This window comes from Dendropsophus ebraccatus, chromosome 10, assembly GCF_027789765.1.
Source record: "Dendropsophus ebraccatus isolate aDenEbr1 chromosome 10, aDenEbr1.pat, whole genome shotgun sequence".
Classification (NCBI taxonomy): Eukaryota; Metazoa; Chordata; class Amphibia; order Anura; family Hylidae; genus Dendropsophus; species Dendropsophus ebraccatus.
In genome coordinates, this window is record NC_091463.1 from 82,728,387 (window position 1) to 82,754,529 (window position 26,143).

The following is a 26,143-nucleotide window of genomic DNA, read 5'->3' on the forward strand; positions in this document are numbered from 1 at the left end:
CCACATTCACACATCTGTAGTCCTGCTGCGGACAGGACTTTGGCGGTGCACCCGCAGCCATTTGCAGCCTGTCCGCAACAGCTAGACTTCTTAATTCAGAAAATTGGATCTGTCAAAATGCAGCCTTTACCATTGCTCGTCTGTAATTTTTTTCAGCATAGAACCTGGCCCCAATGAATGGGTCCATTCTGCCTGTAGCCACAGAACCCACAGATGTGTGAAAGGGACCTATGGGTTGGATTGTTACCTATCATGGCAGAAACCCGAGTGACCTCCATTGTAAATCAGACGGGTCCTTTGTATGCCATATGGATTCATCACAAGCCTAAGCTTGGGCTGGCCAGGCATGATGGGAATTGTAGTTTTGCAGCCGGTTGGAGGTTCCCTATCCTTGTAGTAGACCAACTGGATAATGGTCCTTCAGGTTGCATTTATGATTTTAAAGGTGTGGAAAAATCCCCTAAAGGTACGCATGCTTTGGGCCCCTGGCACTTGTAGCCACTTGCCGTGTATAGCATTAGCTGGTTGGGCCACCTAGCCTGTCATTGACCATGTTGGCATGAGACCAGAGCTAAACGTCAGTCAGCGTGAAGGTTCCACGGTGGTTTATATACTGGTAGCCCTCAGATTTCAGTTTGCAAATCTCTTGTCTTAACCTTGTAGATTAATGGTTGTGCATAGCGTGGCCCTCTGCTCCCCGACCACCACATCTTTCCATGAGACGCGTTGGCCAAATGTTTGCTTTGTAACAAAGCGTTTGCATTCTGTCAGGGTTCACATCAGCATCAAAACAAACAGTCTCTGCGGATTCCCAGGCACATCGGGCTTTTTCAGGCTTGGCTGAAAGGGTCAAAGTGACCTTTTGCTAGCTTTTTTTTTTTTTTTCTGTACAAACACAGGGCCGGAAACAAGGTCCTGGAGCTATTGTGCCCGGGTGTTCTTTGTTAATCCTTTGTTGTAAACTTGGAAGAAGACTGGCTGGTTTTACCATCTCCATGCTTTGTACAACTTCTTCCATCCTTAATGTTTTTATAACTCTTTCCAGATCCTCGACTAGTTTTGCGGTTTCCTGTGTATTGATCACTTTCACTCCTGGCTTTCATCCAGATTGTTGTGGAATTTCTGCCGACTATATATTTTTGAGATTAAAGATGAACTTTTACCTTACAGATCTCACAGTTCTTGCCACCCTGAAAAGTTGGCGGGCCTCAGGTAACCGGGTTCTCTAGGTTAACTGATGACATTTGCTCAGCATGTCGTGGAACATAAAAGGAATTGTGCCAAATAGTTTACTTTTATATTACTGTTGTGAACATGGGAAATGGCCGAAAGAATCCTCCTTGACTGGTAGTTACAGACCATGCCTTACTTAATGTACCACCTTAAGTGAGCATTAACCCTTTTTCATAGGGAATACATTTGGCCCAGGTTACATTTTAAAGACCGTATTCAATCTCTTGTTGCCCTGGTGGTCAGCCTGTAGTTTGACCCACATGGGCTAAAGTGGCTGAAGAAGTAGAGTACAAGTCATTTGTAGCTATGTCTCTTTTGGACATACATCATTTTTTTAAAAATAGAACAACATAGTCTAGTGTAGGAATCCCACAAAAACAGTACCACTGGGTGTCGACACATGATACCTATGTTGGCATATGTCAGTGGCTCTAGTTGGATACCGCCAATGCCCTTGGACTTATACCTCTGATTTCTTTTGTACACCCATCGTGAATATGCACAATATATATTATACCCAATATAATATACCCAATAACTGCTGTGTACTATTACAACTTATGTTTTTGGATTTTAGTACCAAGAGGAAGCCCATGCACATACAGTAAGAACTAACACTCAATTCACATGTTGTTCTTGGTTGGAATCCAGATTATTGGGCTTGGAGGACATTAGGGCTAACATGGGGATCATCGGTTAGGTCCTCAGTAGGCGTCTTCTACACAAGTCAGTGGCTTTTCTTTTTCTCATGACTCTTAATTCGATACAGATTTACATTTTTTACTCTTTTTTTTAATTTTTTTTATATAAAGTATAAGATTACAAATCAATGTCACAATTGTGCAACCTAAAACTCGTGGGCGGAATTTTTGTTTTCACATTTTTTTTTTCTGTGGTTAGATAATTGTGAAAGAATTTCGGAAGAAGTAGCTCTTTTAGGGGCTTACGTAATAAGCTGGGACATTCATATGTTTTTGATCCTGTGGGACGTTCTACTGGATTTATAGGGAATCTCTATGCTGTGCATTTCCCATTAAGGGTTTCCCTTATTGCATATAGCTAGAGATGAGCGAACCTCAAGAACGCTTGGCTCTGTCCAAACTTAAGAGTGCGGCATTGGAATACCGGTGGCTGAAGACGTTGGATGCAGTCTTAAGGCTGGCTGGAAAACATGGATACGGCCATAGGCTATATCCATGTTTTTCAGGACTCCCTAGGGCTGCATTCAACCCTTTTCACCCTCAATTATTCAAATGCTGCACTCTTAAGTTTAGACGGACCCAAGTATGCTCGAGATTTGCTCATGAGATCTGATGACACCCCCCTCCAAAACATCTGCCATCTATAAGCATACTCCCATAATGTGAAATTTCTAATTGGCCGGTCTGGCCTTGATATGAAGTTATTTAGTGATTTTTCTGGTGATCTCATCCGATATCCGCAGAGCCTTCACCACCTGCCATGGACATATGAAATGCTTATGTCATGTGACTTGGTACTGTTAGTTGCATTTGTATTTCACATAGCGCAGTCTGCATCCAAAACTACACTTGATATGTCAGGATTTCCACAACTTGCTGATTTCGAACACGGAATCATAACATTTTATGTTTTTTTCCCATGAATTGTTAATAAAAAGAATCTGTTTTTCCTTCTTATTTGTATATGGTGCCAGGATTTCTGACATCAGCGGACTAACGCTGACAACAATTTGCGCACAAGTAGTACCGAGAATACCACTAAAATCTCTCCAGCCAGATGTTGGCGCTCCAGCCCATGACCTGGCTGTCAGCATTGTTTTATCACACTTTGGTAATAAGGAAAAGTGAGATGTATTCCTCAACTGGAACTGGTTACATTTTCTTATGCTTTTCACTTGTAAGCATATTGAGTGAACACCACTTTATGACCATTTCCTAATGGACTGTAACATGATCATCAGTATTGTATTTTTTGACTTAGGGTGCATGCGTGGACTGTGTAGCGCCACCCATGGTCCCTACAGTTCTGTGGGGGGGGGGTGTCTCATGTGGTTGTGCCTCCAGCCACAAGAGAGACTTGCATGACGGGAAGCCATTGGATTCTTACTCTGTCAATGTCTGTTCACATTGGCATGTTAATTCTTTGGGCGGAGAGCGTAGGTTCACAAGAAATCACATGAAAACAATGGGACAGGCGGAATTTCTAGTGGCGTCTACGGCGCTGGCTCCACTTGAAATTCTGCCACTTTTGCTCAGTGTAAATGGGCCCTCAGTCAGAGTGGTTATTATGAACACTCACTGTTAAAGGGCCAGGGGCCTGCGGGCGCCCCCCTTAGTGCACCAGCCCTGTAGCAGTGGCATGGTCTCCCTTTATGGTAGCTAAGCCACTGCTATTAATTATCCACAGCAAAGGTGATGACTAGTTGATTGGCGAAGATGACGAAGGTCGCTTTTAGCCCAGAGGGAGCCCCAGTGTTCGCACTCTCTGCCTCTACTTCATTTTGTAGCTATCTCAGTGCTATAGAGAGTCAATAGAGTGCTGGTCGAACATACATGCCACTGCCCCCTTCCCCTGGAGGACAAGAGACACCCCAGTGGTGGGACCTCACCAATGAGTTGAGTTTAATATCACGTGGCATAAGTGGGTTGTCTGCCATTTTTTCCCCCCTATTTCCTCTCTGATATGGCTGTCTGGGACCATAGTCTCGCCACAGCTCTGTAGTTCCCAACCTTGAACATTGGTGGCAGCACAGAGACCTGTGTCATCCCCTTACTGCTGCCACTCAACAGAATTTGTTGCATATACCCCCAAAAATATACATACAACGTTCCAGTTATCTTAAAAACATTACAGGAGAGAAGGTGAACCACTGTGGGGCACAGTCCAGGGTTTACAGAACAGAATTACTTTTTGTAGATGAGAGAGTTCAAACTGGAGAAAAAAAATAATTTCCTTGAGTTCCGCGTCTCAGGATTCCTCAGACCGTGAGATTCTCAATTTCATGGCTCCCTCCAGTATTCTCTCATATTACCCCTATGTGGTTAGTTTTATCCCTTCAGTACCTGCCAGAACTTCAGCTTCTTTTCTAATCTGACTTGTAGGATGTTGACGGCAATTACCACCGAGTAGATTGTGTGTCGCCATACTCCCGGCCCACGGCTTCTCGGTCATATGCTCCCGTCTAGACTAATGGAGGGTCTGTGATGGCATTGTTGTGTGTGGAGAGTGGCAGAATGTAGGCCGTGTTTTCTCCTTAATGCCTCCCATACAGGCGATGTCTTGCGGATTACAGATGTGGGATTTTTGGTAGCGGCACTTTACAGCTTTCACTGTGCGGCGAGTCTTTGAGTAGTTTATTCTGTTTATGTTGAACGTGTTTTCTCCTTCGGAAAGAACAGCACATAAGGTGTAATTTAGGCGCCACGCCTGTTTGATTTTCCTTGGTGGTTTGCTTTAGCAGTTTGCGCTCCCAGCGATATAGATATTTTTCTGCCGGCGACGTAATTGAATTAAAGGTAATTTAAGTAAACTCGTTATACATATATACCACGGGAGAGTCATGAAAAACGTCTTTGTTGCCTATGGAAACCAGTCACTGCAAAGCTTTCAGTTCACATTTTGCCTTTAAAAAAAAAGAAAGAAAGCTGCACCATGATTGGTTGCTATTGGCAACAGACAGTCTTGTAAATCTCCCCCATTGTTTTTTGACAAAAAAAAAAAATCATTGTTGAATACATTCTTTCACGCTATGGATAAACCTGCACAAATCCAGCGGGTAACAATCTGTTTGTGGGGGTCTGACTGCCACTTGACTGCCGCTCATTCATACCCTAGGGCGATGACGAACACTTTCGAGTGCTGAACATGGACCCCGAGCGATTAGCTTGTTATCAAGCCCTTATGACAAGTTCAGATGGTAATATCCCTTTAAGGCCCTGGATTTTGGGAGTGGGGGGGCGCGATTTAAAAAAAAAAAAATTCCCTGAAGGGTCCTATTCCACGGGTCGATGGGGGCCTGATCAATAATGTAAACGAGCACCGATCTGCTAGATTGGCCCTCATTTACTGGCCCTATTACACGGCCCGATAATTGTTTGGTGAGTACTGCATGGACATCGTTACCGATGTCTTTGCAGCCCTTGTAAACACCATACTTAAACATGTTGCAGGTCGTCTCCTGCACTCCTTCTTGCTCCCGGTCCCGCGTGCAGCAGCAGCTTCGGTGCATCCTGTCTGAGCTGACAGACCGCTCAGCCAATCACTGGCAGCAGCGGTCCTTGCCAGTGATTGGCTGAGCGGTCTGTCAGCTCAGACAGGCTGCACCGAAGCTTCTGCTGCACGCAGGACCAGGAGGAACAGGAGCGCAGGAGAAGACCTGCAACATGCTTAGGTAATGTATGGTACTTGTGAAATCGTCGGTCGCCCGCCGCCCATTGCTATTACACGCAACGATGCGCGGTCGTTGAACGATGAATTTAGGTTTGTACCTAAATAAAGGATCAGCCGATGACACGGTCATCTGCTGATCGTTGTCTCTCTTCCACGGAGCGATAATCGGATAAATCGGGCCAATTCGGCCGATTATTGCTCCGTGGAATAGGCCCCTAAGACCACCCTTGTTCCCTGGTCCTCTATTGCAGCTCGCCACTATTCACTTGAATTGGAATAAGCTGCAATACCAGTCACAGCCCATAGACAGGGGTGGCACTGTTTCTGAAAGAAAACCCAAAAAGAAAGTCAAAGTAATCACAAAATAAGGACACTGCCCCCCCCCCGGTGATGTCTCCCTATGTCATATGTGCACCCCTAGTCCTATTACAGTGACGTCGGATTCCATATAACCAAACAAAAGAAAAAAAATCCTGTAGTTGTTTTCAGTCTGGAGTATTCCTGAGCGTGGTAAACACCGGTGCTTTCCTCCTTCCACCCCCCTCATTGTGATTGACAGCCACCAATACATAAGCAATGTCAATTATTATAAGGAGTAGTGTGGGAGTGCCGGACCTGTGAATACACCAGACGCATAACTATGCTGCCATATGTGTGAATGAATGGGGGCCATAGCAGGCACTTGACTATTCCCATTCACTTGTAAAGCAGCATTATATAGAGTGGAGAAGGGGAGGGGGCAGCACATAGAGTCACTTGTGTTATGCAATAGTCACATCCCTTAGTATTTGTTAGGTTTTTGTATCCGGAGTGATTGCCTAGCCCTGCCGGCCTCCCACCAAGATCCCGATACCCGATGGATACAGCGAATATCGTCCCAAAATCCCACCCTTGGTTAATGCTGGATTATAATTTTTTTTGCTTTATTATGCTGTTTGTGTATATAGAGCCTAAGGGCTTGTTCACATGCTACGGTATATGTTCATTTGTATTTTTCTCCCCTATCCTGGCCTCATCTATGCTGATCTTTAAAGCAAATGTACCAGTTTTTTTTTTTTACCTTAAAGGATTGGCGCTTGCGCGGGGATGCCGGTACTTTTTTTTTTTTTTTTTTCAACCGGCGGCCAGTTTCCGCACGTGGCACTGGTCTACTCCCAGGCAACGGCCCAGCATAACGCACTTGGGGTGGACTGGCTGGGGAATAGACCAGCGCCATGTGTGGAAACCAGGCGCTTGTTCAAAAAAGGTACCCGCATCCCCACGCCATTACTGATCCACTCATGTAAAAAAACTTAAAGCGATAAAGCTGATACATTCTCTTTAAGCATTGTGCGGATGGTTCCCATTAAAGTTATTAGGAGTTTAGAAAGTCATTAGAATTAATCATGATGCTTGGAGCTCCCAGGTCCAGTCCGTTGAACACCGTCCCTGTACGGATAGAATTCTACGGACGCGTGAATGACCCCTTAATCATGTGGCTGTTTTTTTTTTTGTGGTTGGTTACCAGCACTCCTCGCTCGCTCGCTTGTTTGTTGATTTGGATTTCCAGGGTCACTGCAATTTATTCCAATAAGTATTTTATTCCAGCTGGGATTTCTTGCATTTTTGACCTTAAATAGTACTGTAGGATTTCCTGTATGAGCGTGTGTGGGCTGCCCATCCCCCCGCACTGAGCGGGCCCGTATGGTATTGTCTTCCTCTTAAGGACACTTTCTGTACATCTCAGTTTTGTGCTGACTAATCTCTGTATTCATAGGATATCCAGTTCCTTGAAGCCTTTGAGAGCGCAGCTATTCAAAGAATGGCTCTAGAGCCGGGAGATTCCTGGCCCCCAGGCGTTGAGTGGCATGGCGGAGGGGGAGGGGGGCTTCATTATCTCTCCTCAAACCAACATCTCCAATAATGTCAGAAATCTCAGAGAAGGACTTAGATGATCGTGCCTTTAAGGTAAATTATTTCTTTCAAACCCTTTAATTGTGGACCACCCATCGGATTGGCGGTTCACCTAGTGGAGAAAACACATGAGCGTGATAAATTCAGTTTCCAGACCCTCCATGTATTTGGTAATCCTAATAGCTCAGGTTATCCGGATCTGACATAATCTTTCCTTTGCATCTGATTTTCCATTCAGTTTACCGGGATTCATTCCCAGACGTGAGACAACACTGATATAAATATATGGAGCCTGAAAACCACAGTGACGGCTCCGGCCTCTCTGAAGAGGTAATCCGATAAGAATGTAAGGGAGCCCGGCAGAGGATGTGAGGCAAATGCATAAATTGCCGCTCCCCCGGAATATAAACCTCTTATTGCAGCCGATCACTGTGGCCTGTTATGTGCCTGCATGGAGTTTTTTTATGGGAGGCTCCTGCAGGTCGGATTTCTAACAACTACTGTGGATTAGGATAGTAAGACGAGCAAATTTACAGTATAAACGAAGCAGAGCACTTTGTTAGCTTTTCAGCCTGCTGCCTTTTTTCTCTGTGCTGCTCCTTCCCTGGTGCCTGGAAAAGCTGGATCCAGTCCTGGGAAACTTCTCTCAGCTCCAAGGACTGGATCCAGCTTTTCCCGGCACATGGCGCTCAAAGGCATAGGGTAGGAAAGTTTAAGGAGAGAAGTGTCACGGCTGCACGTACCACCCATGACACACATACCTGCTTCCCCGCGCCAGGACGCAATTTAAACACTTCTAGGCTGCAGGTTTAAAACTGCCTGCTCCATTTAAGATTATGGTATGGGCAGTCCGGCCAGACTGTTTATATTATAATCCACTGCAACAACCCGTGGGCCAGCTTAAAGTAAATGTACCTTCAGTACATTCACTTTAAGTTTTGCACATGGATAGAACGGAGCCAGTGCAATGGTCTTTTATTTGAACCACAGCCCGGTTCCTGCATATTGCGTCATTCTATTCTCATGCCCCTGGCCGGGGTGAAGCACTGGAGGCCCCCAGTGGGAGGAAAGCCTCATCTCTTTATGACGCGGCTCCATTAGAATCATTCGGCAAAGAGGATACCCTTTATAAATGGTGCTCACTGCTTGGCTTTCATTGACCACGCATCTCTCCATGTGATAAGACATATGCGGCCAACGAGTTATAGACACAGAGGGCCACACAAATGATCCAGCTTGTAATAGGGCCCTTAGGGCCACTTAACAAGGTCTGATTATATGCCCAATAAGAGACATATCACCCCATGTAATAGAGACAATTAACCTATTGGACCTTTGTTAGCCTTCATTTACATCACCGTCTGACGCTCTGTTGGAGCCACCTTTGGTAATTCCTTTGGATTTGACAGGATGAATAAAGGTGTATGGGGAAGAAAAGTATAAGTTTATTCTGATATATCATAATTCTTGCATATCCATATTTCAGGGGTTGACTGTAGATCTATGTGGCCCGGTGGGAGTTGTGGACCACTAAGTTGACAGATCCTTTGCTCAGAACCTGCTTATATGATGTCCCAAAGTCATTGTATAAATTATTTTGGAACTTTTTGTGCTTTCGCTGTGCTTTTCATCAATCTCTGTCTTTTTGGAAATTACCATAATCTCCCGGCTGTGACTCCGAGCGGAAGTGTACGGGCCATAGAACCGACATCTGTAACTAATATTTCTTCAGCATTTTTTTTTTTTTTTTGTCCTTCAGTAATAACGTTGTGTGGTTTCCATTATGATGGGATGTTTATTGATGTATTTGACATTTCAGCATGAATACGCCACGCTGTTCTCTTTCAAGGGAAGTGTTTGTTTCTCTGTTTAATTCTATTGCTGTGAAATAGGCTGGGAAAATGCCTGTTCTGTTTTAAAAGGGAAAAAATGCTGTCACAGATCGCCGATCCATTGATTATTCCGTTTTCTGTCATTTATCCTTAGCTCAATCCTAGTTAACAATCATTATTTTTTAATTGCTTCAGTTTATCTGAAAAAATAAAATAAAAACGAATATTAAAAAAAATATATATATATATTTTGTCCAGTAAAATTCTAAAGATAGGCATGAGGGAACCTCGACCACACTAAGGTTCATCTTAACCCGAGTGATCTGCATTTGATCACCGCTGGCTGAAGAAGTTACGGCCTATGGCTGTATCCATGTTTTCTAGGACCTCCTAGGGCTGCATCCAACTTCTTCAGCCACCATTAATCAAATGCAGAGCATACCGGCTCGGACAAACGTGAGCATGCTTGAGGTTCGCTCATCTCTAGCCAGAAACCCAACAGACCCAGTTAAAGTGAGTGGTTTCTATTGGGCTCCATTCGTGTCCAGTATATAGTATAGCTTTGCCCCCTAGCCTCCATGTTGTGGGGAGTGTGCTGACAATGCACTATACCTTTTTTTCCTGCTTGAAGTGCGTAGATGGTACACCGGTGCTGGTCCTGTGTTAAATCTGCCACATACAGCCGCATTGCATGGCCTTTAGTCCTTACATATAGGTAAGGTTTCGGCCACATGCAGTGGTTACAACTTGGGATCAGACAAACCATGCCACTTCAAGTGGGGAGCACGGATATGTTATACCTTTTACAGCGCTCGGGCAAGCCCTTTAATAGTCTTGTCCACAGCTTCATTGTAAATGTATGTGTTTCCATGGTTACAAAGTTCAGAGGTATCTTGTACATTGATGTTAGAGGTGTTGTCTCGAGACAACACCTCTGTGTGTGGATGTCCCTCAGATCCTTTTCACTTATGAGACAGAATGGAAAGCTGTTTAGTAGCAGGACCTTCTGCTCAGGCGGACTGGTCCTCACAGTGCATTACAACATGGGAAACTCGGGACTAGAAATGGCTTCTTTTGGGCCGACCATTCACAGTAGATAGATGTCACAGCTTGCTTTCCCATACAGTGTGTGCATGGTTTGGCTTGTTAGAAGGGAAGGTACTGTAAACGGTCCCATCTCCTCCTGCTGTTGGGGTAGACTCTGCAAAGCCGCCATAAACATTAATGGTCTGCCGATCCGGCTGATATTGGTCGTTTTAGCGAACATTTAGAGGAACCACGGAATGAAGTTGTCTTGTACTTTCTACAAGTATGTCTTGGCCCACCACTGTGGCATCACTTGGTCCCCAGTGATGCCATCTTTACCCACTGTGATTGAACCCAGTAAATGGCTGCACAGAATCTTCAGTCTTTCTGGCACAAGAAACATTGTCGCACCCATCTTTAGATGAAGAATGGACTATTATATATTCATTTTATTAAGCGTTTAATTTTTGGAAAATGTTCATTATTCACAGTTCTGTTTCATGGGAGCGCTTGTTATACTGTTCCTAGAGAGCAGAAGAGGAGAATTCATGCCAGTGGAGCAGTTCTTTAAGGAGTTATCCAAAGATAGAAACAAACACACACACTTTCTTGCAAAATCAGTGCCAGAAGGATATAGCTGGAATCTTGGGTGGAAAAGTGGTGCTTAAATTTACCTCCAGATGTGATCGGTGTAACTCTAGAACTGAATTCCATGGAATACAATGACCCCCCCCCCCCTCCTTCCCGGTCCATATTTCTTCATGCAGTGTGTTGTAGCAGTCTCTCAGCCGTTTTTACACCCAAGGCTGCCATTACAATGTGTTGGTACTCCGTAATTGTACTGCAAGACAGTCGAGTCACATAGGGGACCCTCTCACTTTGCAAAACCACTGTGATCGTCACCGTCACTGTGCCATAACAGTACACCGGTTGACTGATTTAGATCTGAATAGGCTTCGTTTTCCAGTGCTACGTATTTTGTTGTATTTCCGGAAAGAATTGACTGCGATAAGAAAAAAAAAAGGGTCTACAACAGCGGCTTAGCTAGAGAGGAACCCGCCCCCCCCCCCCAATGCTCCATTCACGATCAATGTAAGAGAATAGAGTGAAAATATATAAATAAAATATAGGGTGTTCGACTTTATACCGGTGTTGGAGCATTGAACACCCTTGGTAAGCCTCCCCGTTTTCTCAGCGATGTACTCTCTCTCTCTCTTCTGCTTAGTTCTCCAGATGTCTCCGACCTGAAATTTTCATGACTGAAGCTGTTGGGTTTATGTAAACCACTAGGGTAGATGCTGGAACAGCAGATGCTTTGTTACTTGTCTCGTTTTTCACAATGGCTTATTTTAGATTCAGCAATTTGAATATATGAACCATTTTTTCCTGTCATGACAATGAAGGGATTTTCCCAGTTCCTTGTTGCCTTTGTGTCTGGCAGCGTTCAGCCCTCCTGGATCGATTATCTACCTCACGTCTACTAATGGACTTTATAAACAACAATGTAGTATTTGGCTTTTGCAATAAACCATTCACTAGTGTTAGGTGGTGACGTATTTAGGTTTAGACTGGCTTCACTCCATGTTCAGGATGTATGACGCCAGTATACGTATGGATATTAGTAGGCTCATTGATATTATAAGCCCAAACTCTTCGCCATAGGGTGGTGATAATTTTTGGTAATAGCATCTGTAAAGTTATAGGGGGAGATTTATCAAACATGGTGTAAAGTAGAACTGGCTCAGTTGCCCCTAGCAACCAATCAGATTCCACCTTTCATTCCTCACAGGCTCTTTGGAAAATAAAAAGTGGAATCTGATTGGTTGCTAGGGGCAACTGAGCCAGTTTCACTTTACACCATGTTTGATAAATCCTCCCCCATAGTTTTTATCTTGGTATGTTTTTTTTTTTTAACTCCCTGATGAACTCTACAATGAGGGGAAACATGTTGGAGAAAGAGAATTTTGGGATGTTCCAGGAGATTGAGTCTTGTTTCTAAACGACTTCATGATGCGTGGACCTTGGATCAGGCCCGGTGAGACATGCATTACCCATATTTTGTGAGGACCGGTGCTGCTATAGACTGTCTATTGTTAATAATTCTGACAACCTGTCACAGTTTTAGTTTGCTTATTGCTAGTGTTGAGCAGAGAGGCCAAACCGTTCGGGTTCGGCAACATTCTTCGAACCCTAGCGCTCAGCATTTTGCTCTCTGCAGATACAGAAGCTGTATACAGGCCTAGAGAGTCCTGAAAAACATTGATACAGCCTATGGATGCTTCAGTTTTAGTTCGAAGAACGATGCTGAACACAAATTGTTTGGCCTCTCCACCCAACACTAGTAGTCATATTCCTGGGTCAGATAGGGTAACACTAGGGGTAAGGTAAGGCTGGAGATTGGGTTCGCCTGGTTAGGGACAGATTAAAAGGGGCAGATTATATGGGGTGTATTAGGGCAAGGTTGGTTGTATCGATTCTCTATATTTGCAGGTGTTAACATCAATGTGATAATGTTGAGAACCATTTTACATATGCCACGTTTCGAGTGTATACGTAAAGTGGAATGTAGCACGTTCCCATACTTCCCCAGGGAGGATGAGGGTGAACCACCAAGTCAGTCTTAGGGTACTATTACACGGAGCGATTTTTAACGATTAACGACGGACAATAAACGATCGCAAACGAGATTGTTTATCATTAACCTGAAATCGTTCACCATATTACACAGAGCGATAATCGTTAGTTATGATCGTTACTACAATCGTTACTATGATCGTTTAATCCATTTGATCCCAGCAAAACAATGAACAATGTGCTATTACACTGAACGATTAGTGAAAAAACGCGGAACTTGGGCGAACGAATGTGGAATTACAGCAAACGATTAGCGAACGATTACCAATAATTTTAGGTTCAGATCTAAATCAACGACATACGAACGATTTTTCGATCGTTGTCTGCAATTACACAGAACGATTATCATTTAAATTCGAACGACTTTACGATTTTTCGTACAATAATCGTCCCGTGTAATAGGGCCCTTACAGTCCGATCATTTATCCGACTATCGAGTGTCTAGCTAGGTGGGTCATACATTTTACCAGGCCAGATAATCCTTTTATTATATGTATTATCCAGAAAGGGATGTCTTGTTAGTGCGGAGGTGAACCACCCTCTCTGTTCTTTGCTTTCTATTACAGAGCGTTCTAGCAGGAAGTAGGCCGTGCTACTCAATTCACGGCAGTAGTACAGCAATTACTATAGATTACATAAAACAAAACTCTGAGAAAGACAATGGGTGTGTGGTGGTGGTGGTCGGGGGGGGGGGGGGGTAAATCAGGGTAGAACACTTGGTTATGGAACAAGTATAGTAAGGTCTAGCACATAAGAGAGAGGGGGATATTAAAAGTTGCATTTTAAACTGAGCCCTTCTTGGAATTCTGGGAATTCCTTGGCAATAAACATGCACATTTTTAGAATTCATATCATTAGTGCCTTAATATCTTACCCCTTTCTAAGCCTTGTAACCCTCCCACCTATACTAAATAAACCAAAATACTTAAAGAGGATGTACCACCAGGTACATCCTCTTTAACCTGAACCCAGTGATCGAACGGCACCGGCACGGTGAAGCCGGTGCCGCTGTCCGTTTTCTGGACCGAGGCCTGGTTCCCGTGCACAGCGCCGTTCTATGCACCGGAACGTGCTCAAGCACTGGAAGCGGGCCAGGCCGTCCCCAGTGGGAGGGAATTCCCTCCCCTCTGACGCGGCTCCATTCATTCTAAGGGAGCCGCGTCTTACAGGGGAGGGAGTTCCCTACCATTGGGGGCTGCCCGGCCGGCCTCCAGTGCTTGAGCACCGGCCCGTTCCGGTGCATAGAACGGAACCGTGCACGGGAATCGGGAACCCTGTTTTACACATATGGTGATCGTATGATTTTCACACATACAAAACCACTCATATTAAAACATATGAATATCTAATAGCTTTAACTTGCTTTATACACCTACATATTTAGGTGAAGACATAATTTCTTAGAGGCTCGGAATGTGGAGGCAAGATATGCTTGTAATTGTGCTTATTTTTTTTTATTGGTTTAGGCCATGTAATACCTCACTTGGCCTTTAGGAGTGCTGCAGAGAAATCATGCTTTTGCAACCTGTTGGGGAACCTGGGAGGCAGAGGGGACATCCATTATTCATCATAAAATTGGGGGGGGGGGGAAAGAGACTGTTCAAATTAATCTATAGGATAACTTATCTGACCGTAGAGAAGTGATAATAAACCATTAAGGGCTCTCTATATATGATTAAATCATGTGACTCAAAAGTGGAAACTCTGTATCCAAAGTAAGTTAGACGTCATCGATGTAGTCACAACTTGTGAGCGTACGTATCTCATTTCTGGAGATTCCCATAAGGGTTTTGCCCCTTTAAACAGTCAGGCAGTCAGAGTAAGAGGAAGTGATGTGTGTATGAGGCAATGCTGGCACGGGCTGTGACATGATCGGGCTTTATCAGCCTCTACAATATGAAGGAAGTTGGCACACATATTATTAATCACAAATCAATCCTTTTGAAATGACGCTGGGACATTCATTGTTTCTGTTACCCTTCAAGGAATTTTCCATCCTGGGTTGACTTGGTATGTGACTTCCTGATGCCTTTCCTGATTATTTCTTCTATTGAGTGGTTCCTCATTCGTAGTGCACTTGGATATGACGTAAAGTTATATCCCATGTTAAGCTTGGACTCCAGGGATCCCTCTAAAAGGGGAACTAATAAAAGCCGGGCTTAAACACATCGGGAAGGAAGTGCTTCTGAGTGTATAGACAGGAGGTATACATACGTGGGTCAAAAAGCATCAGTTTGTGGTGAAGCGTAGTGGTCCTCTGAATCACAGATTGCTGAATGAGTGTAATAAATCTCACCGCCCAGCACAGTAGGCTTTTTGTTTTATCCCTGTGGAAAAAAATAGATACCAGATAAACGTAATATGGCATGACAAATTTCCTGTATCCTGTTATCTCATCTCATTCTTTTTACTTTTTTTTTTTCATGGGAATGCGCATTGCCTTTAACTCGTGCATACTTGGGTTAATCCTCTTAAGTAGACAATGAGTGTGTGTGTGTATATATATATATATATATATATATAATGACTGACAGTATTAGGAAATTGTAAAAATGTAAAAATTACTTCTTATGCGAACAAACTTTGTTAAAAAAAAAACTACATTAGTGCAGTGTTTTCTTACTTTACTTAAAGGGGTACTTCTGCAATTTTTCTTCTTTCAAATCAACTGGTGTTTGAAAGTTATATATTTTTGTAATTTACCTTTATATAAAAGTCTTATCAGCTGCTGTATGCCCTGTTGGAAGTGTTGTATTTGTTTCAGTCTGACACAATGCTCTCTGCTGCCACCTCTGTCTGAGACAGGAACTATCCAGAGAAGGAGAGTAAACCTCTCCTGGTCTGGAAAGTTCCTGATACAGACCAAGGTATAAAATATTATTATATACTATTTTTTTTTTTTTTTTTTATAGATTGCTCACCTTATTACAGTAAAAAAGGAGTGTTAACATTGTATTATATTTGTTTATCTCCAGGAGGTGGATGTGAACATCTGTCGATGAATGATCATTTCAGCCATGATGGCCGACCAGCCTCCTCCATTGGAAGCTACGCCCTTAATGAATGAAGTTTCGCTTGTACCTCACATGGTGAATGGCGACAGCACCCAACAGGTAAATGGAGTTTATATAGTTTGCTAGCTTTTATATAGTATTGCAGTTTTTGGGTGAACTGGCTTTGCTTATGTTGGTTCAATGGAGAAAGAAGGGATAGGCTGCTACCAGAGCCCTCTTGTGGCTTTAGAGAATACAAGGATCAGGCAATTGAATTCCAACATGCTTGATCTTCCTTTCCCTTAATATGTGCCATCAATTGAGAGGATCCCATCAAAATTGGTCAGTTTGCCCAACTATTAACGTGCATGGGCAGCTATGGTGGTAAAAAGTAGTGTTTTCTTAATGCCTTGATATTGGAATGTTCCGGTACTTGGTACCACTAAGCCTGTTGACGCGTATGACGGTGAAATGGCCGTCGCTTTAGTGGAGCACACCTGAACCTGCTATGTAACCTATTCAACACTTGAGGTTATTTTCTTGTTACCATGTTATAAATAAAAGAATATGCACGAAGATCTGGTGAGTGCCGCATGATCTTCTCTACAATTTCTGCCGGTACTTGTTACAATTGCAACTTTATTTGTTTCTTCTTAGGCTGTGTTCACACACAGAATTTCATTTCAGTACTGTTGCGGTACTGCAGCATCTTAACAGAAATGATGCAGTACTGCAATGTGTGAACACAGCCTTATAACTCACCCTTTATTCCGATGTATACAGTCAGATTAATGGCCTCCCATTAAGCAGAATAAGCTGACATGACAGCGTTTTGTGATGTGGCATCACAGGGACCCAATGACCTTTGGTTTATTGGTTAAAAAATAAAAGAAATGTCATTTCTCACCCAGTTATTTTTACCGATTGTCCAATAGAACCATGCGGTATTGTTTTAGCTGAGGTCGGCCCAGTGCCTTATGAAGTGGTATCACTTCCTTCCACTCCACCGATCAGTGGCATTCTGTTCTCATAGTCACTGAAGTGCAACCGTCCGCAGCTCTCACAACTGTTCAGTGGTTTCAGATTCAAATTTATTCTTAGAAAACCAAGAGATGAGTGTACACGAGAGTGAGAACCCTGGCCCAGATGTCACAGAGATCAGTCATGCAGCGTACACACCCAGGTCATGTCCGCCAATGGAAATCTCCATACCTTAGATATGGACGCGTCACAGTATGTGATTGGTGCCAGTCAGACCCTTCCATTTTATCTACAGTTGGGTCCTTTTTTTGAAATTTTTGGGATGGTGGAAAAATAGCAACCAGTTTCCTCCGTGGATGCCGCCCGGATTCCACTGCCCCGATCCCTGGTGTGGAACTGCTTCCGGCAGAGGCGACTACACCGGTACAACCTCTGTTTGGCTAAGCTGGCCTGCTTCATCACGTCTCAACACCTGGAAGCGGTGTGCGTGGGGACCGGAGTGAAAAAAGGCGCCCTAGCCATACAACACCTCCGGGCCCTGACTGAAGAACCAGATGAGGTCCCCATACACTTAACATTAATGTCGGCCAAACCCACCTCTGTCAGTATAAAGTGTATTTTTTTTGGGGGGGGGGGGGCATCCTGAGTTTCCACCAACAGATGATTTTGGTAGAGATTGGGTCGGGCGTGAAGGAATTTCACTGCCCAACCCCTTTGTTCTCTAAGAGAAGTCACCACCAGAAACATTCAGCCATGCTGAACCCCCATGTGTATGGGGAAGACGAGAGAGATAACTGTTGGCTGGACAATCGTTTGGCTGACCGTTATTGGAGATGTATTGGCTGCTTTAGTGATAAACAAGTAAGACGTGAAGGGGGAGGATAGAAGGCAACCTTGTAAGCACAGAAGGAAGCTTTTTAACCTAATAAGATCTATTACAGACTTATATTTGTTTGATTTCTGCAAAATTATTTAAAATGATTAACAAGCATGTTGTATTAACTGGTTAGGAACTCCAGCCTTTTTCAGTGTAGTCCTTCGACTTTCCCAAGCTCAGAAGTACTGAGCAACGGACTGGTCAGCACTTTCGGGGACTGGTGTGGCCGGTAACTTTATTATTTCATGACAGGTTAAGTAAATACAAGGTTTGGAACAGATTTAAAATGTTGTTTTGGCACTTGGAACCACATACTGAGCGTTCCCATGAACAGCTACCAAGACTGGTCAATACAAGTATAGGAGGTCATCATTAAAACAAATCTTATCAAGAACTACAGGTAACCTTAGGAGCAACCAAATTAATAATTTTGGACTTTCTTATAAAGAAGGAAGATATCGGGAGTTAAGTCGAGCCAAGTAGGCTCTCAAGGAGGTCAACCCATCATTGCCAAGTCTACTGTCAAGAGACACCACCTTGGATCTAAATCCATTGGGTTTTTCTCGAGCTACAAATTATTGGTAACACTAAGGAACAACAAAAAAGCCTGAAAAACATATAAAAAATCACAAAAGTACCAGTATGATATAAAGAGAACGATATGAAGAAGGGAGGAGGTCATAGTCTGAAGCATAGCGCATCATCTGTCTGTCATGAAGGGGGCAATGTTACGGCAGAGGTGTGTATGGCACCTCTTGAACTGGGTCACTGGTGTTTATTGAAGGTGTATCTGTATATGAATTTGGATATGCAGGATGAATTCGGTGAAATTCGGCAAAAAATCTAGGAAGACGCTTTATAGTATAGAAGGATAGTGATCCGAAAAAAACACACGAAAGGAGCTTTGTAAGACAAAGAGACAGAATAATCTTTAATGGCTGACTCATCTGACCTCAAACTGATGCTCCAAAACTGAACGGAGAGAGACCAGCAATAGACGGCAACTGCAGTAAAGGCTCGACAAAGCACCTCAAGCAAACTTGATATTTCATGTCTTGGATTCAGACATTGAGTAGACATGGACTTCATTATTATATATCATTGTCTAAATGGATGATTTTCAGTACAGTCAATGTCGAATTAAAGGGAACCATTTATCACTTTCATGCTACCACCACCCGTTATCGGGGCTTTTTCCCACCCCACAGGCCTTTTTAATAGATCCCTACTAGAGATGAGTGAACCGGGTTCGAGTCGATCCGAACCCGAACTTTCAGCATTTGATTAGCTGGGGCTGCTGAACTTGGATAAAGCTCTGTTGTCTGGAAAACATGGATACAGCCAATGACTATATCCATGTTTTCCACATAGCCTTAGGGCTTTATCCAACTTCAGCAGCCACCGCTAATCAAATGCCGAAAGTTCGGGTTCGGATGGACTCGAGCATGCTCCAGGTTCGCTCATCTCTAATCCCTACATGTTGTGGTTTAGCATATTTGGGCAGAGAGAAGCCACCAGCGGCCACTCTGTTCAGGCAGCATGAAAGTCACAACAGGTTCTTTTAAATTTATATTTTCAAATACATGGATGTTGACATTGGGTCCATGAGTGGTATTGTAGGGCTGCTGGATCAAATAATACCTAAATTTTACAACTTACATAGGTAAATGCGGTATTATTTAATAGACTGCCTCCTGTTAGATACGGTGCGATAACTGTAGTCGGGCAGCATAGTTTCACTATGTTTAAGACGTTTAAGACGTCATTCCGTTTCTCACTGCGGCATGAGCCGTAATCTAGGATGATGGCTGAAGACTAAATAGCATTTTCTCCCTGCTTGTATTGGCTCCCTCCGTATTATTTTCCATGACTTCACGCCACTAATTACATATGGGTAGCGGCAGCCAGGAACAATGCCATAAATCTCACAGTTACATTGTTGGAATTTATAGCTCGCCTCCGACTCTTTCATTCTTCTTCGTCAAAATTTATATAAAAAAAAAAGAAAAAAAAGTGACTGCTGATTGTACGAGCGAGTCTGAAATGAATTTCCACGCAAATAAACTCGCATTGGCAGCTCGAATGGACAAATTTCTCCTCTGCAACTGTGGAACAGATGTTTTCTTGTTTTTAAAGCCTCCAGTTGCGCAAGAGTACAGCTGAAATAAGCTTCTAATTTTTTAGCGTCTCTCTGAAATACCCGCCAGTGACAGACGGCCCGCACTCCGAAACCAGCAGCTGCTAGAAACTACGAGTACCGTTGGTTTGGAAGGGATGTTTTTGTTTTTTTCGGTGAAATCCTGTTGCCAGTATTACCTTGCAGTGGCAGGGGTGCAGGCCTGTCTCGTAGACCCGGCTTATAGAACTGTGGGGCCTCGGGGCTTCATTCCCCCCTGACACTCTGCTCCGTAATGATCTGCAGGTGCAGAAAACATCCACCCATGCAGTTTATGCTGTTATTTACATTGAAAGTTCAAGCTGCGTGCGAAGGGTATCAACAACTTACAGCTGGGTGCGAGGAAGGTCTAGCTATGAGTTAAGGGGTTAAGCCTCGTAGGAGCACTCCAGCCAAAAGTGATACATTGGCGCAGACGTATTACTGCAGATGTGAGTTCTGCTGTTTTTGTGCCAAAAACACTGGCTTACATGATAGACATTTATTATGTGTATTAGACTTTTTTTAATGTGCCTCCTATAAGAAAAGGGGGGCAGTATAAAGATTTTTTTTTTTTAAATAGTCTGAACCACTTTGCTAAATTTGGCACAATTGAAGACTAAGGGGGACATTTATCATCCCAAAAAGTTGTATTTTTCGGCGGGAAATGGCCTGATGCGAATAAATTTATTCGCAAATGGCCGTTTTGCGAAAATTTTTCCGCATCTGGACGTTTTCCCACATGCTTTGCCAGGGGGGCGAGAAGGGAGTGGAACGGGGGGCACGGATTTTTGGCCGCTTAATTTATCATTTTCCTCAACGAAAAATAAGGAAACCTACGTCGGCTCTGAGCTGGCGTAGGTTTCCTCGGCGCACGCGCTGGTGCGCACGGGATTTATGTAGAGGCAGTGCACCTCTACATAAATCAGCGTACTGTCTGTGCTGCGGGGACATTTTTAAGCCTGACGCAGAAAAAGCTGGCCTTAATAAATGTCCCCCTAAGGGTTTAGTTAAAGGGAAACTATCAGCAAGTTAGAAGAATCTAACCTGCTGATCTCTCTCTATAGTGTACCCGGCCGGAGATGAACTTTATATTCGTCCCCGTGGCCGTTTTCGTGATATTATCAATGTAATCAATATGCTAATTAGATGTTTTGGTGCAACGGGGCAGGACTACCACCCTCACGAACATAGGGTCCATTTACACAGATTATCTGACAGATTATCTGCCAAAGATTTGAAGCCAAAGCCAGGAATGGATTTGAAAAGAGGAGAAATCTCAGGCTTTCCTTTCTGACCTGATCTCTGTTTATAGTCTGTTCCTGGCTTTGGCTTCAAATCTTTGGCAGATAATCTGTCAGATAATCTTTCTGTGTAAATGGGCCCATAGTCCATCAAGTTCAACCTACTGAAATCCTACTGTGTGGATCCAGAGAAAGACCCTTATGAGGCACATGCCAATTTCCCCATCGCAGAAGAAAAAGAGAAAAACTCCTTTCCAACTCCAAAATGGCAATCAGAATAAATCCCTGGATTGACCTGCACTGATCTGTTAAAAGGATTGTCCATGAATAGAAAAATTTTACATTTAGGTACTGATGTGTTTAACATGAAAAAGAGGTCATACTCTCCTAACCCGATCCCCCGCAGCTCTCATTCTGATGGCCCCCAGTCCACATGGGATAGGGAACTTCCAGGAGTCGTGGGGGATCAGGGAAGGGGAGTACAACATAATTTTTATGTTTTAGCACCCCCCCAGTCATAAGAGTGTGCAATTGAGGTTCAGTACACAGGGTTTCCCTCTTTCTCATGTTCCCATAAAGGGGGCGTCTTATGGGTTGCATGGTTTAAAAAAACAAAAAACAAATAGAGCTGAGATAAAATGTTTAAAACCATCTTTTTTCTTCAATCCCCCACCGATCCGGCACACATGTTCTGACGGTCTCTGCAGGTCATTGTTTACATTCTGCCAACATTACAGCCCATCCCTGCCATAAAATGATGTCACCAGGCCAGTGATGTGGGGGTTTTGTGAGGTCTTCCACATTACTCCGGAATATATATATTTTTAAATCAGCTAGTGTCAGAAAGTTATACAGATTACTTCTATTTAAAAAAAAAGTCTTCTAGTACTTATGAGCTGCTGTATGTCCTGCAGGAAGTGGCATATTCTGTCGATTCTGACAGTGTTCTCTGCTGCCACCTCTGTCCCTGATAGGAACTGTCCAATTCAGGAGAGGTTTTCTGAGGGCATTTGCTATTGTTGTGGGCAGTTCCTGACATGGACAGAGGTGGCAGCAGAGAGCACTGTGTCAGACTGTAAAGAATACACCACTTCCTGCAGGACATACAGCAGCTGATAAGTAATGGGGAACGTGAGGGGGAAATTGCAAATCTGTATAACTTTCTGACAGAAGTAAAAAATATTTTCTCCTCCGGAGTACCCCCTTTAAAGTGTTGTACAGGTGGAGTGTGTCTCAGCCCTTACAGCTGCCAGCAATGTGTACAGTACTCTGAGTCTCATGGAGCTGACAGATTACCTTTATTGTTTCTACGATTGAGCCCGGATGACTGTGTAACTATGGTCAGCCCTAGTCAGGAGCGGGAACGCCAAGATAATGCATTTAGGCTTTTGTTCTGGAATTATCAGCAGGCGGTGTATTCCTGGTACATTATGTGTAATACCGTATTATCATTCACTGACTGGGCGGTTTTCACTTAATATTACACAACTGTGTAACTGCTAAACAACAACAAAAAAAGTATAAGTAAACTAAAATTTTATGTTTGGTCCTATACTTTTGGCATATTTATTTTTATTTTTTTTTTATGATTTTTTATGATGCTATAATCCCTAGAACAGGGATAGGGAACCTTCTGCCCTCCAGCTGTTGCAAAACTAAAATTCCCAGCATGCCTGAACAAACGTGATGGGAAGAGTATATTTGCCATATATCCCAGGGCTCTTTATGTTTAATATATACAAATTTTGGCAAATTGTAAAATTGCTTCTGCATCACACAGTCTGATAGCTGCTGCTGGCACAATGACATATGGCAACTTAAAGGGGTTGGCCACTTTTATAGTAAAATTGTTTTGTGTGTAGTATAGGTAAGTGTTTTCACATTTCTTACTGACAGCAGCTTCCTGTGTACCTCATAGCTAAAATCAGACTCCTCTCCTCCTGGCTGGGCTGACCTGCTCTGTGGTAAGTCTGTCCATAAGATGGCCGACATGTGGAAGCATGTGACCTTGCCCCGCCTCCCAGTGTCACTTGCTCCTCCATGTCGGCCATCTTATGAACAGACTCCTCACAGAGCAGGGCAGCACCGCCTGGAGGAGGGGGCCTGATTTTATGGGTATTGCATGGCCATAAGTGGTTCACCTGACACTATTTTGAGTCCGGATTAACCTTGGCTCCATTGACGCCTTGATACTGTTATCCTCTTGTTGTATGACCCTTCTACCCCTTTGTATTGCATGGTTTGCCTTTTTGTATTTGTCATAGGCCAGGGGGAGATGTGTCCGTATCCTAAAAAGATGAGTCCATGCCGTTCTAGTAGGAGTGTAGCATGGTACCGGTGATATATGCGTAGCAGTCGGGTCTCCTGGCACGGTCCCCGGTAGATATGATGATGTACAGGGCCGTGTGCTGTCTGGCGAGCTCCTGGTTTACATTCTTTCAATCAGACTAGCAGACCATGATACCGGGGCCGGCGCTTATCCGTCACTTGGTACTCGGTCGCTTCTTTGATCTTTTAAATCACTTCAAATGATTCAGATGTTTTCTTGGCACCACACAAAAGTGTTACGGCAAGATCAGTCACCAATATATCTTTGTGTACCTGGTTTGCAATGTGATGGAATGTTAGGACAGGATTTATCAAACTGTGTGAAACAGAAACTGGTGTAATCTGCCCACAGCAACCAATCACAGCGCAGCTTTTAGCTGTAGTTAAATTAAAGCTGGGCTCTGATTGGTTGGTGTGGGCACTTTACACCTGTTTCTCTTTGACATAGTTTGATAAGGTCCTTGACTTAAAAAAGTCTGGCGAAAATTTTTATTAAAGTATTGTATTGCCCCCCAAAAGTTATACAAATTACCAATATAGACCTACTATGGGAAATGCACATAAAGTGCTTTTTTCCCCTGCACTTACTACTGCATCAAGGCTTCACTTCCTGGATAACATGGTGATGTCACTTCCTGGATAACGTGGTGATGTCACGACCTGAATAACATGCTGATGTCACAACCCGACTCCCAGAGCTGTGCAGGCTGTGGCTGCTGGAGAGGATGATGGCAGGGGGACACTGAGGGACACAGGGCACTGGAGGGACACTGAGCATCCCTCTGTCATCATCCTCTCCAGCAGCCACAGAACGCACAGCCCTCGGAGTCGGGTCATGACATTACCATTTGATCCAGTAAGTTGACATCACCATTTGATCCAGTAAGTGACATCACCATTTGATCCAGTAAGTGACATCACCATTTGATCCAGTAAGTGACATCACCATTTGATCCAGGAAGTGACATCACCATTTGATCCAGTAAGTGACATCACCATTTGATCCAGTAAGTGACATCACCATGTGATCCAGGAAGTGACATCACCATGTGATCCAGGAAGTGACATCACCATGTGATCCAGGAAGTGACATCACCATGTGATCCAGGAAGTGACATCACCATGTTATCCAGGAAGTGACATCACCATGTTAACCATGTTATCCAGGAAGTGAAGCCTTTATGCAGTTGTAAGTGCAGGGAAAAAAAGAACTTTATGGGCATTTCCCGTAATAAGTGTATATTGGGGATTTGTATAACTTTTGGGGGACAATACAATACTTTAATAAAATTTTTCGCCGAACTTTAATTCACCTCACACCATAAGATTTTAGGAGTTCTTCTCAGAATTTGCTAAAGGTTCTTACTATATTGGCGCGGTCTGCTTATCCCCTTATTAGTAACATTGGTCACTGTTCACTTTTCATAGCTAAAACGAATAATCTATGGCAAGGTCCAGCAAAAAGGTCCAGAAATTTACCATAGGGACCTTAAACAATGGAACAAGGAAACTGGGTGTGACTTTTTTTTTGGTAAACTATTGTTAGCACCCTATTGGCCAGGTCTTCTTTCCCTGTGTTGATTTTCTCAGTACAATTAGAAAAACGTGGCGGCTGCTTTAAAGTTCAACTTTAATAAACTGTAGCACTCCTGCCAACAGGTTGTTTGTGGTATTGCAGCCCAACCCGATCAACTTCTAAAGAACTTAGCTGCAGTACTAGAGACAACCAATGGACGAGTGCATTGCAGTTTGTTTTTTTTTTTTTCTTCTGTAAATCCCTTAAAGGGAAACCATCGTCAGGTTAAAAGCATCTAACTTGTTGATATGTCCCTATAGCGCATAGGGCACTGAAGATGAAGGCATTTTTCTTATCTTGATCCTCAGCACTGTTTTTTTTTTTAATCAACTTTGAAGTTTATAAGATATGTAAATTAGGGGGGACCACCATCCTTGGAGCACCGATTTACCCCCCTCCCCTTCTAAATAATATTGGGGTGTTGCTTTGCACTGACGTCACTACAGCGTTCATTACTGCTTAGCGCAGCCCCAGTATTCATTAGAAGGGGCGGATTAGTGCACAGAGGTTTTAACCCCGCCCCCCCCCATTGCGCCATGCCACCTCATTTACATATCCAAAATACTATAAAGTTCCCCAAAACAGTGCTGAGGATTACAGTAAGAACTTTACTTTTATCCTTGGTGCCCCATGCTCTATAGGGAAATATCCGCAGATAAGATGCTTTAACCTGCTGATCGTTTCCCTTTAAAGTATTTGTACCTTTAAAGTCACCTGTATTATTGACACTGGTAAAACCCGAACTCTTCCAAACAGCCTCTGTACTTGCAGGTGATCGTAGTGCAAGTGAACCCCGGGGAGACCTTCACCATCCGCACAGAAGATGGACACTTCCAGTGTATCCAAGGTAAGCAGAGCATCTGCCCCTCACATTCTCCAGTCTGTCCTGGGGTTTCCCCTCTGAATAAGACGTCGTCTATAGAGCGACCACAAGGCCTGATACACCCGAGCTTCCTGTAAGTGCAGGCTGGGTTATCACAGCAGTGCCGTGTATTATCGG

At 43.6% G+C, this 26,143-nt stretch overlaps 1 protein-coding gene across 2 annotated transcripts in view; it reads left to right on the plus strand.

Annotated features, from left to right (window-relative positions):
• Positions 1–26,143, plus strand: part of LOC138766222 (fibronectin type-III domain-containing protein 3A-like) — a 76,208-nt gene that overhangs the window by 23,452 nt on the left and 26,613 nt on the right. The window contains exons 2-3 of one of the 2 annotated variants that reach the window (XM_069943641.1): positions 15,965–16,102; positions 25,900–25,990. In XM_069943641.1, the coding sequence (XP_069799742.1) occupies positions 15,992–16,102; positions 25,900–25,990 (202 nt within the window). In that variant the 5' untranslated portion in view covers positions 15,965–15,991. The remainder of the gene's footprint in view (positions 1–15,964; positions 16,103–25,899; positions 25,991–26,143) is intronic. The other variant, XM_069943642.1, reaches the window with a different exon arrangement.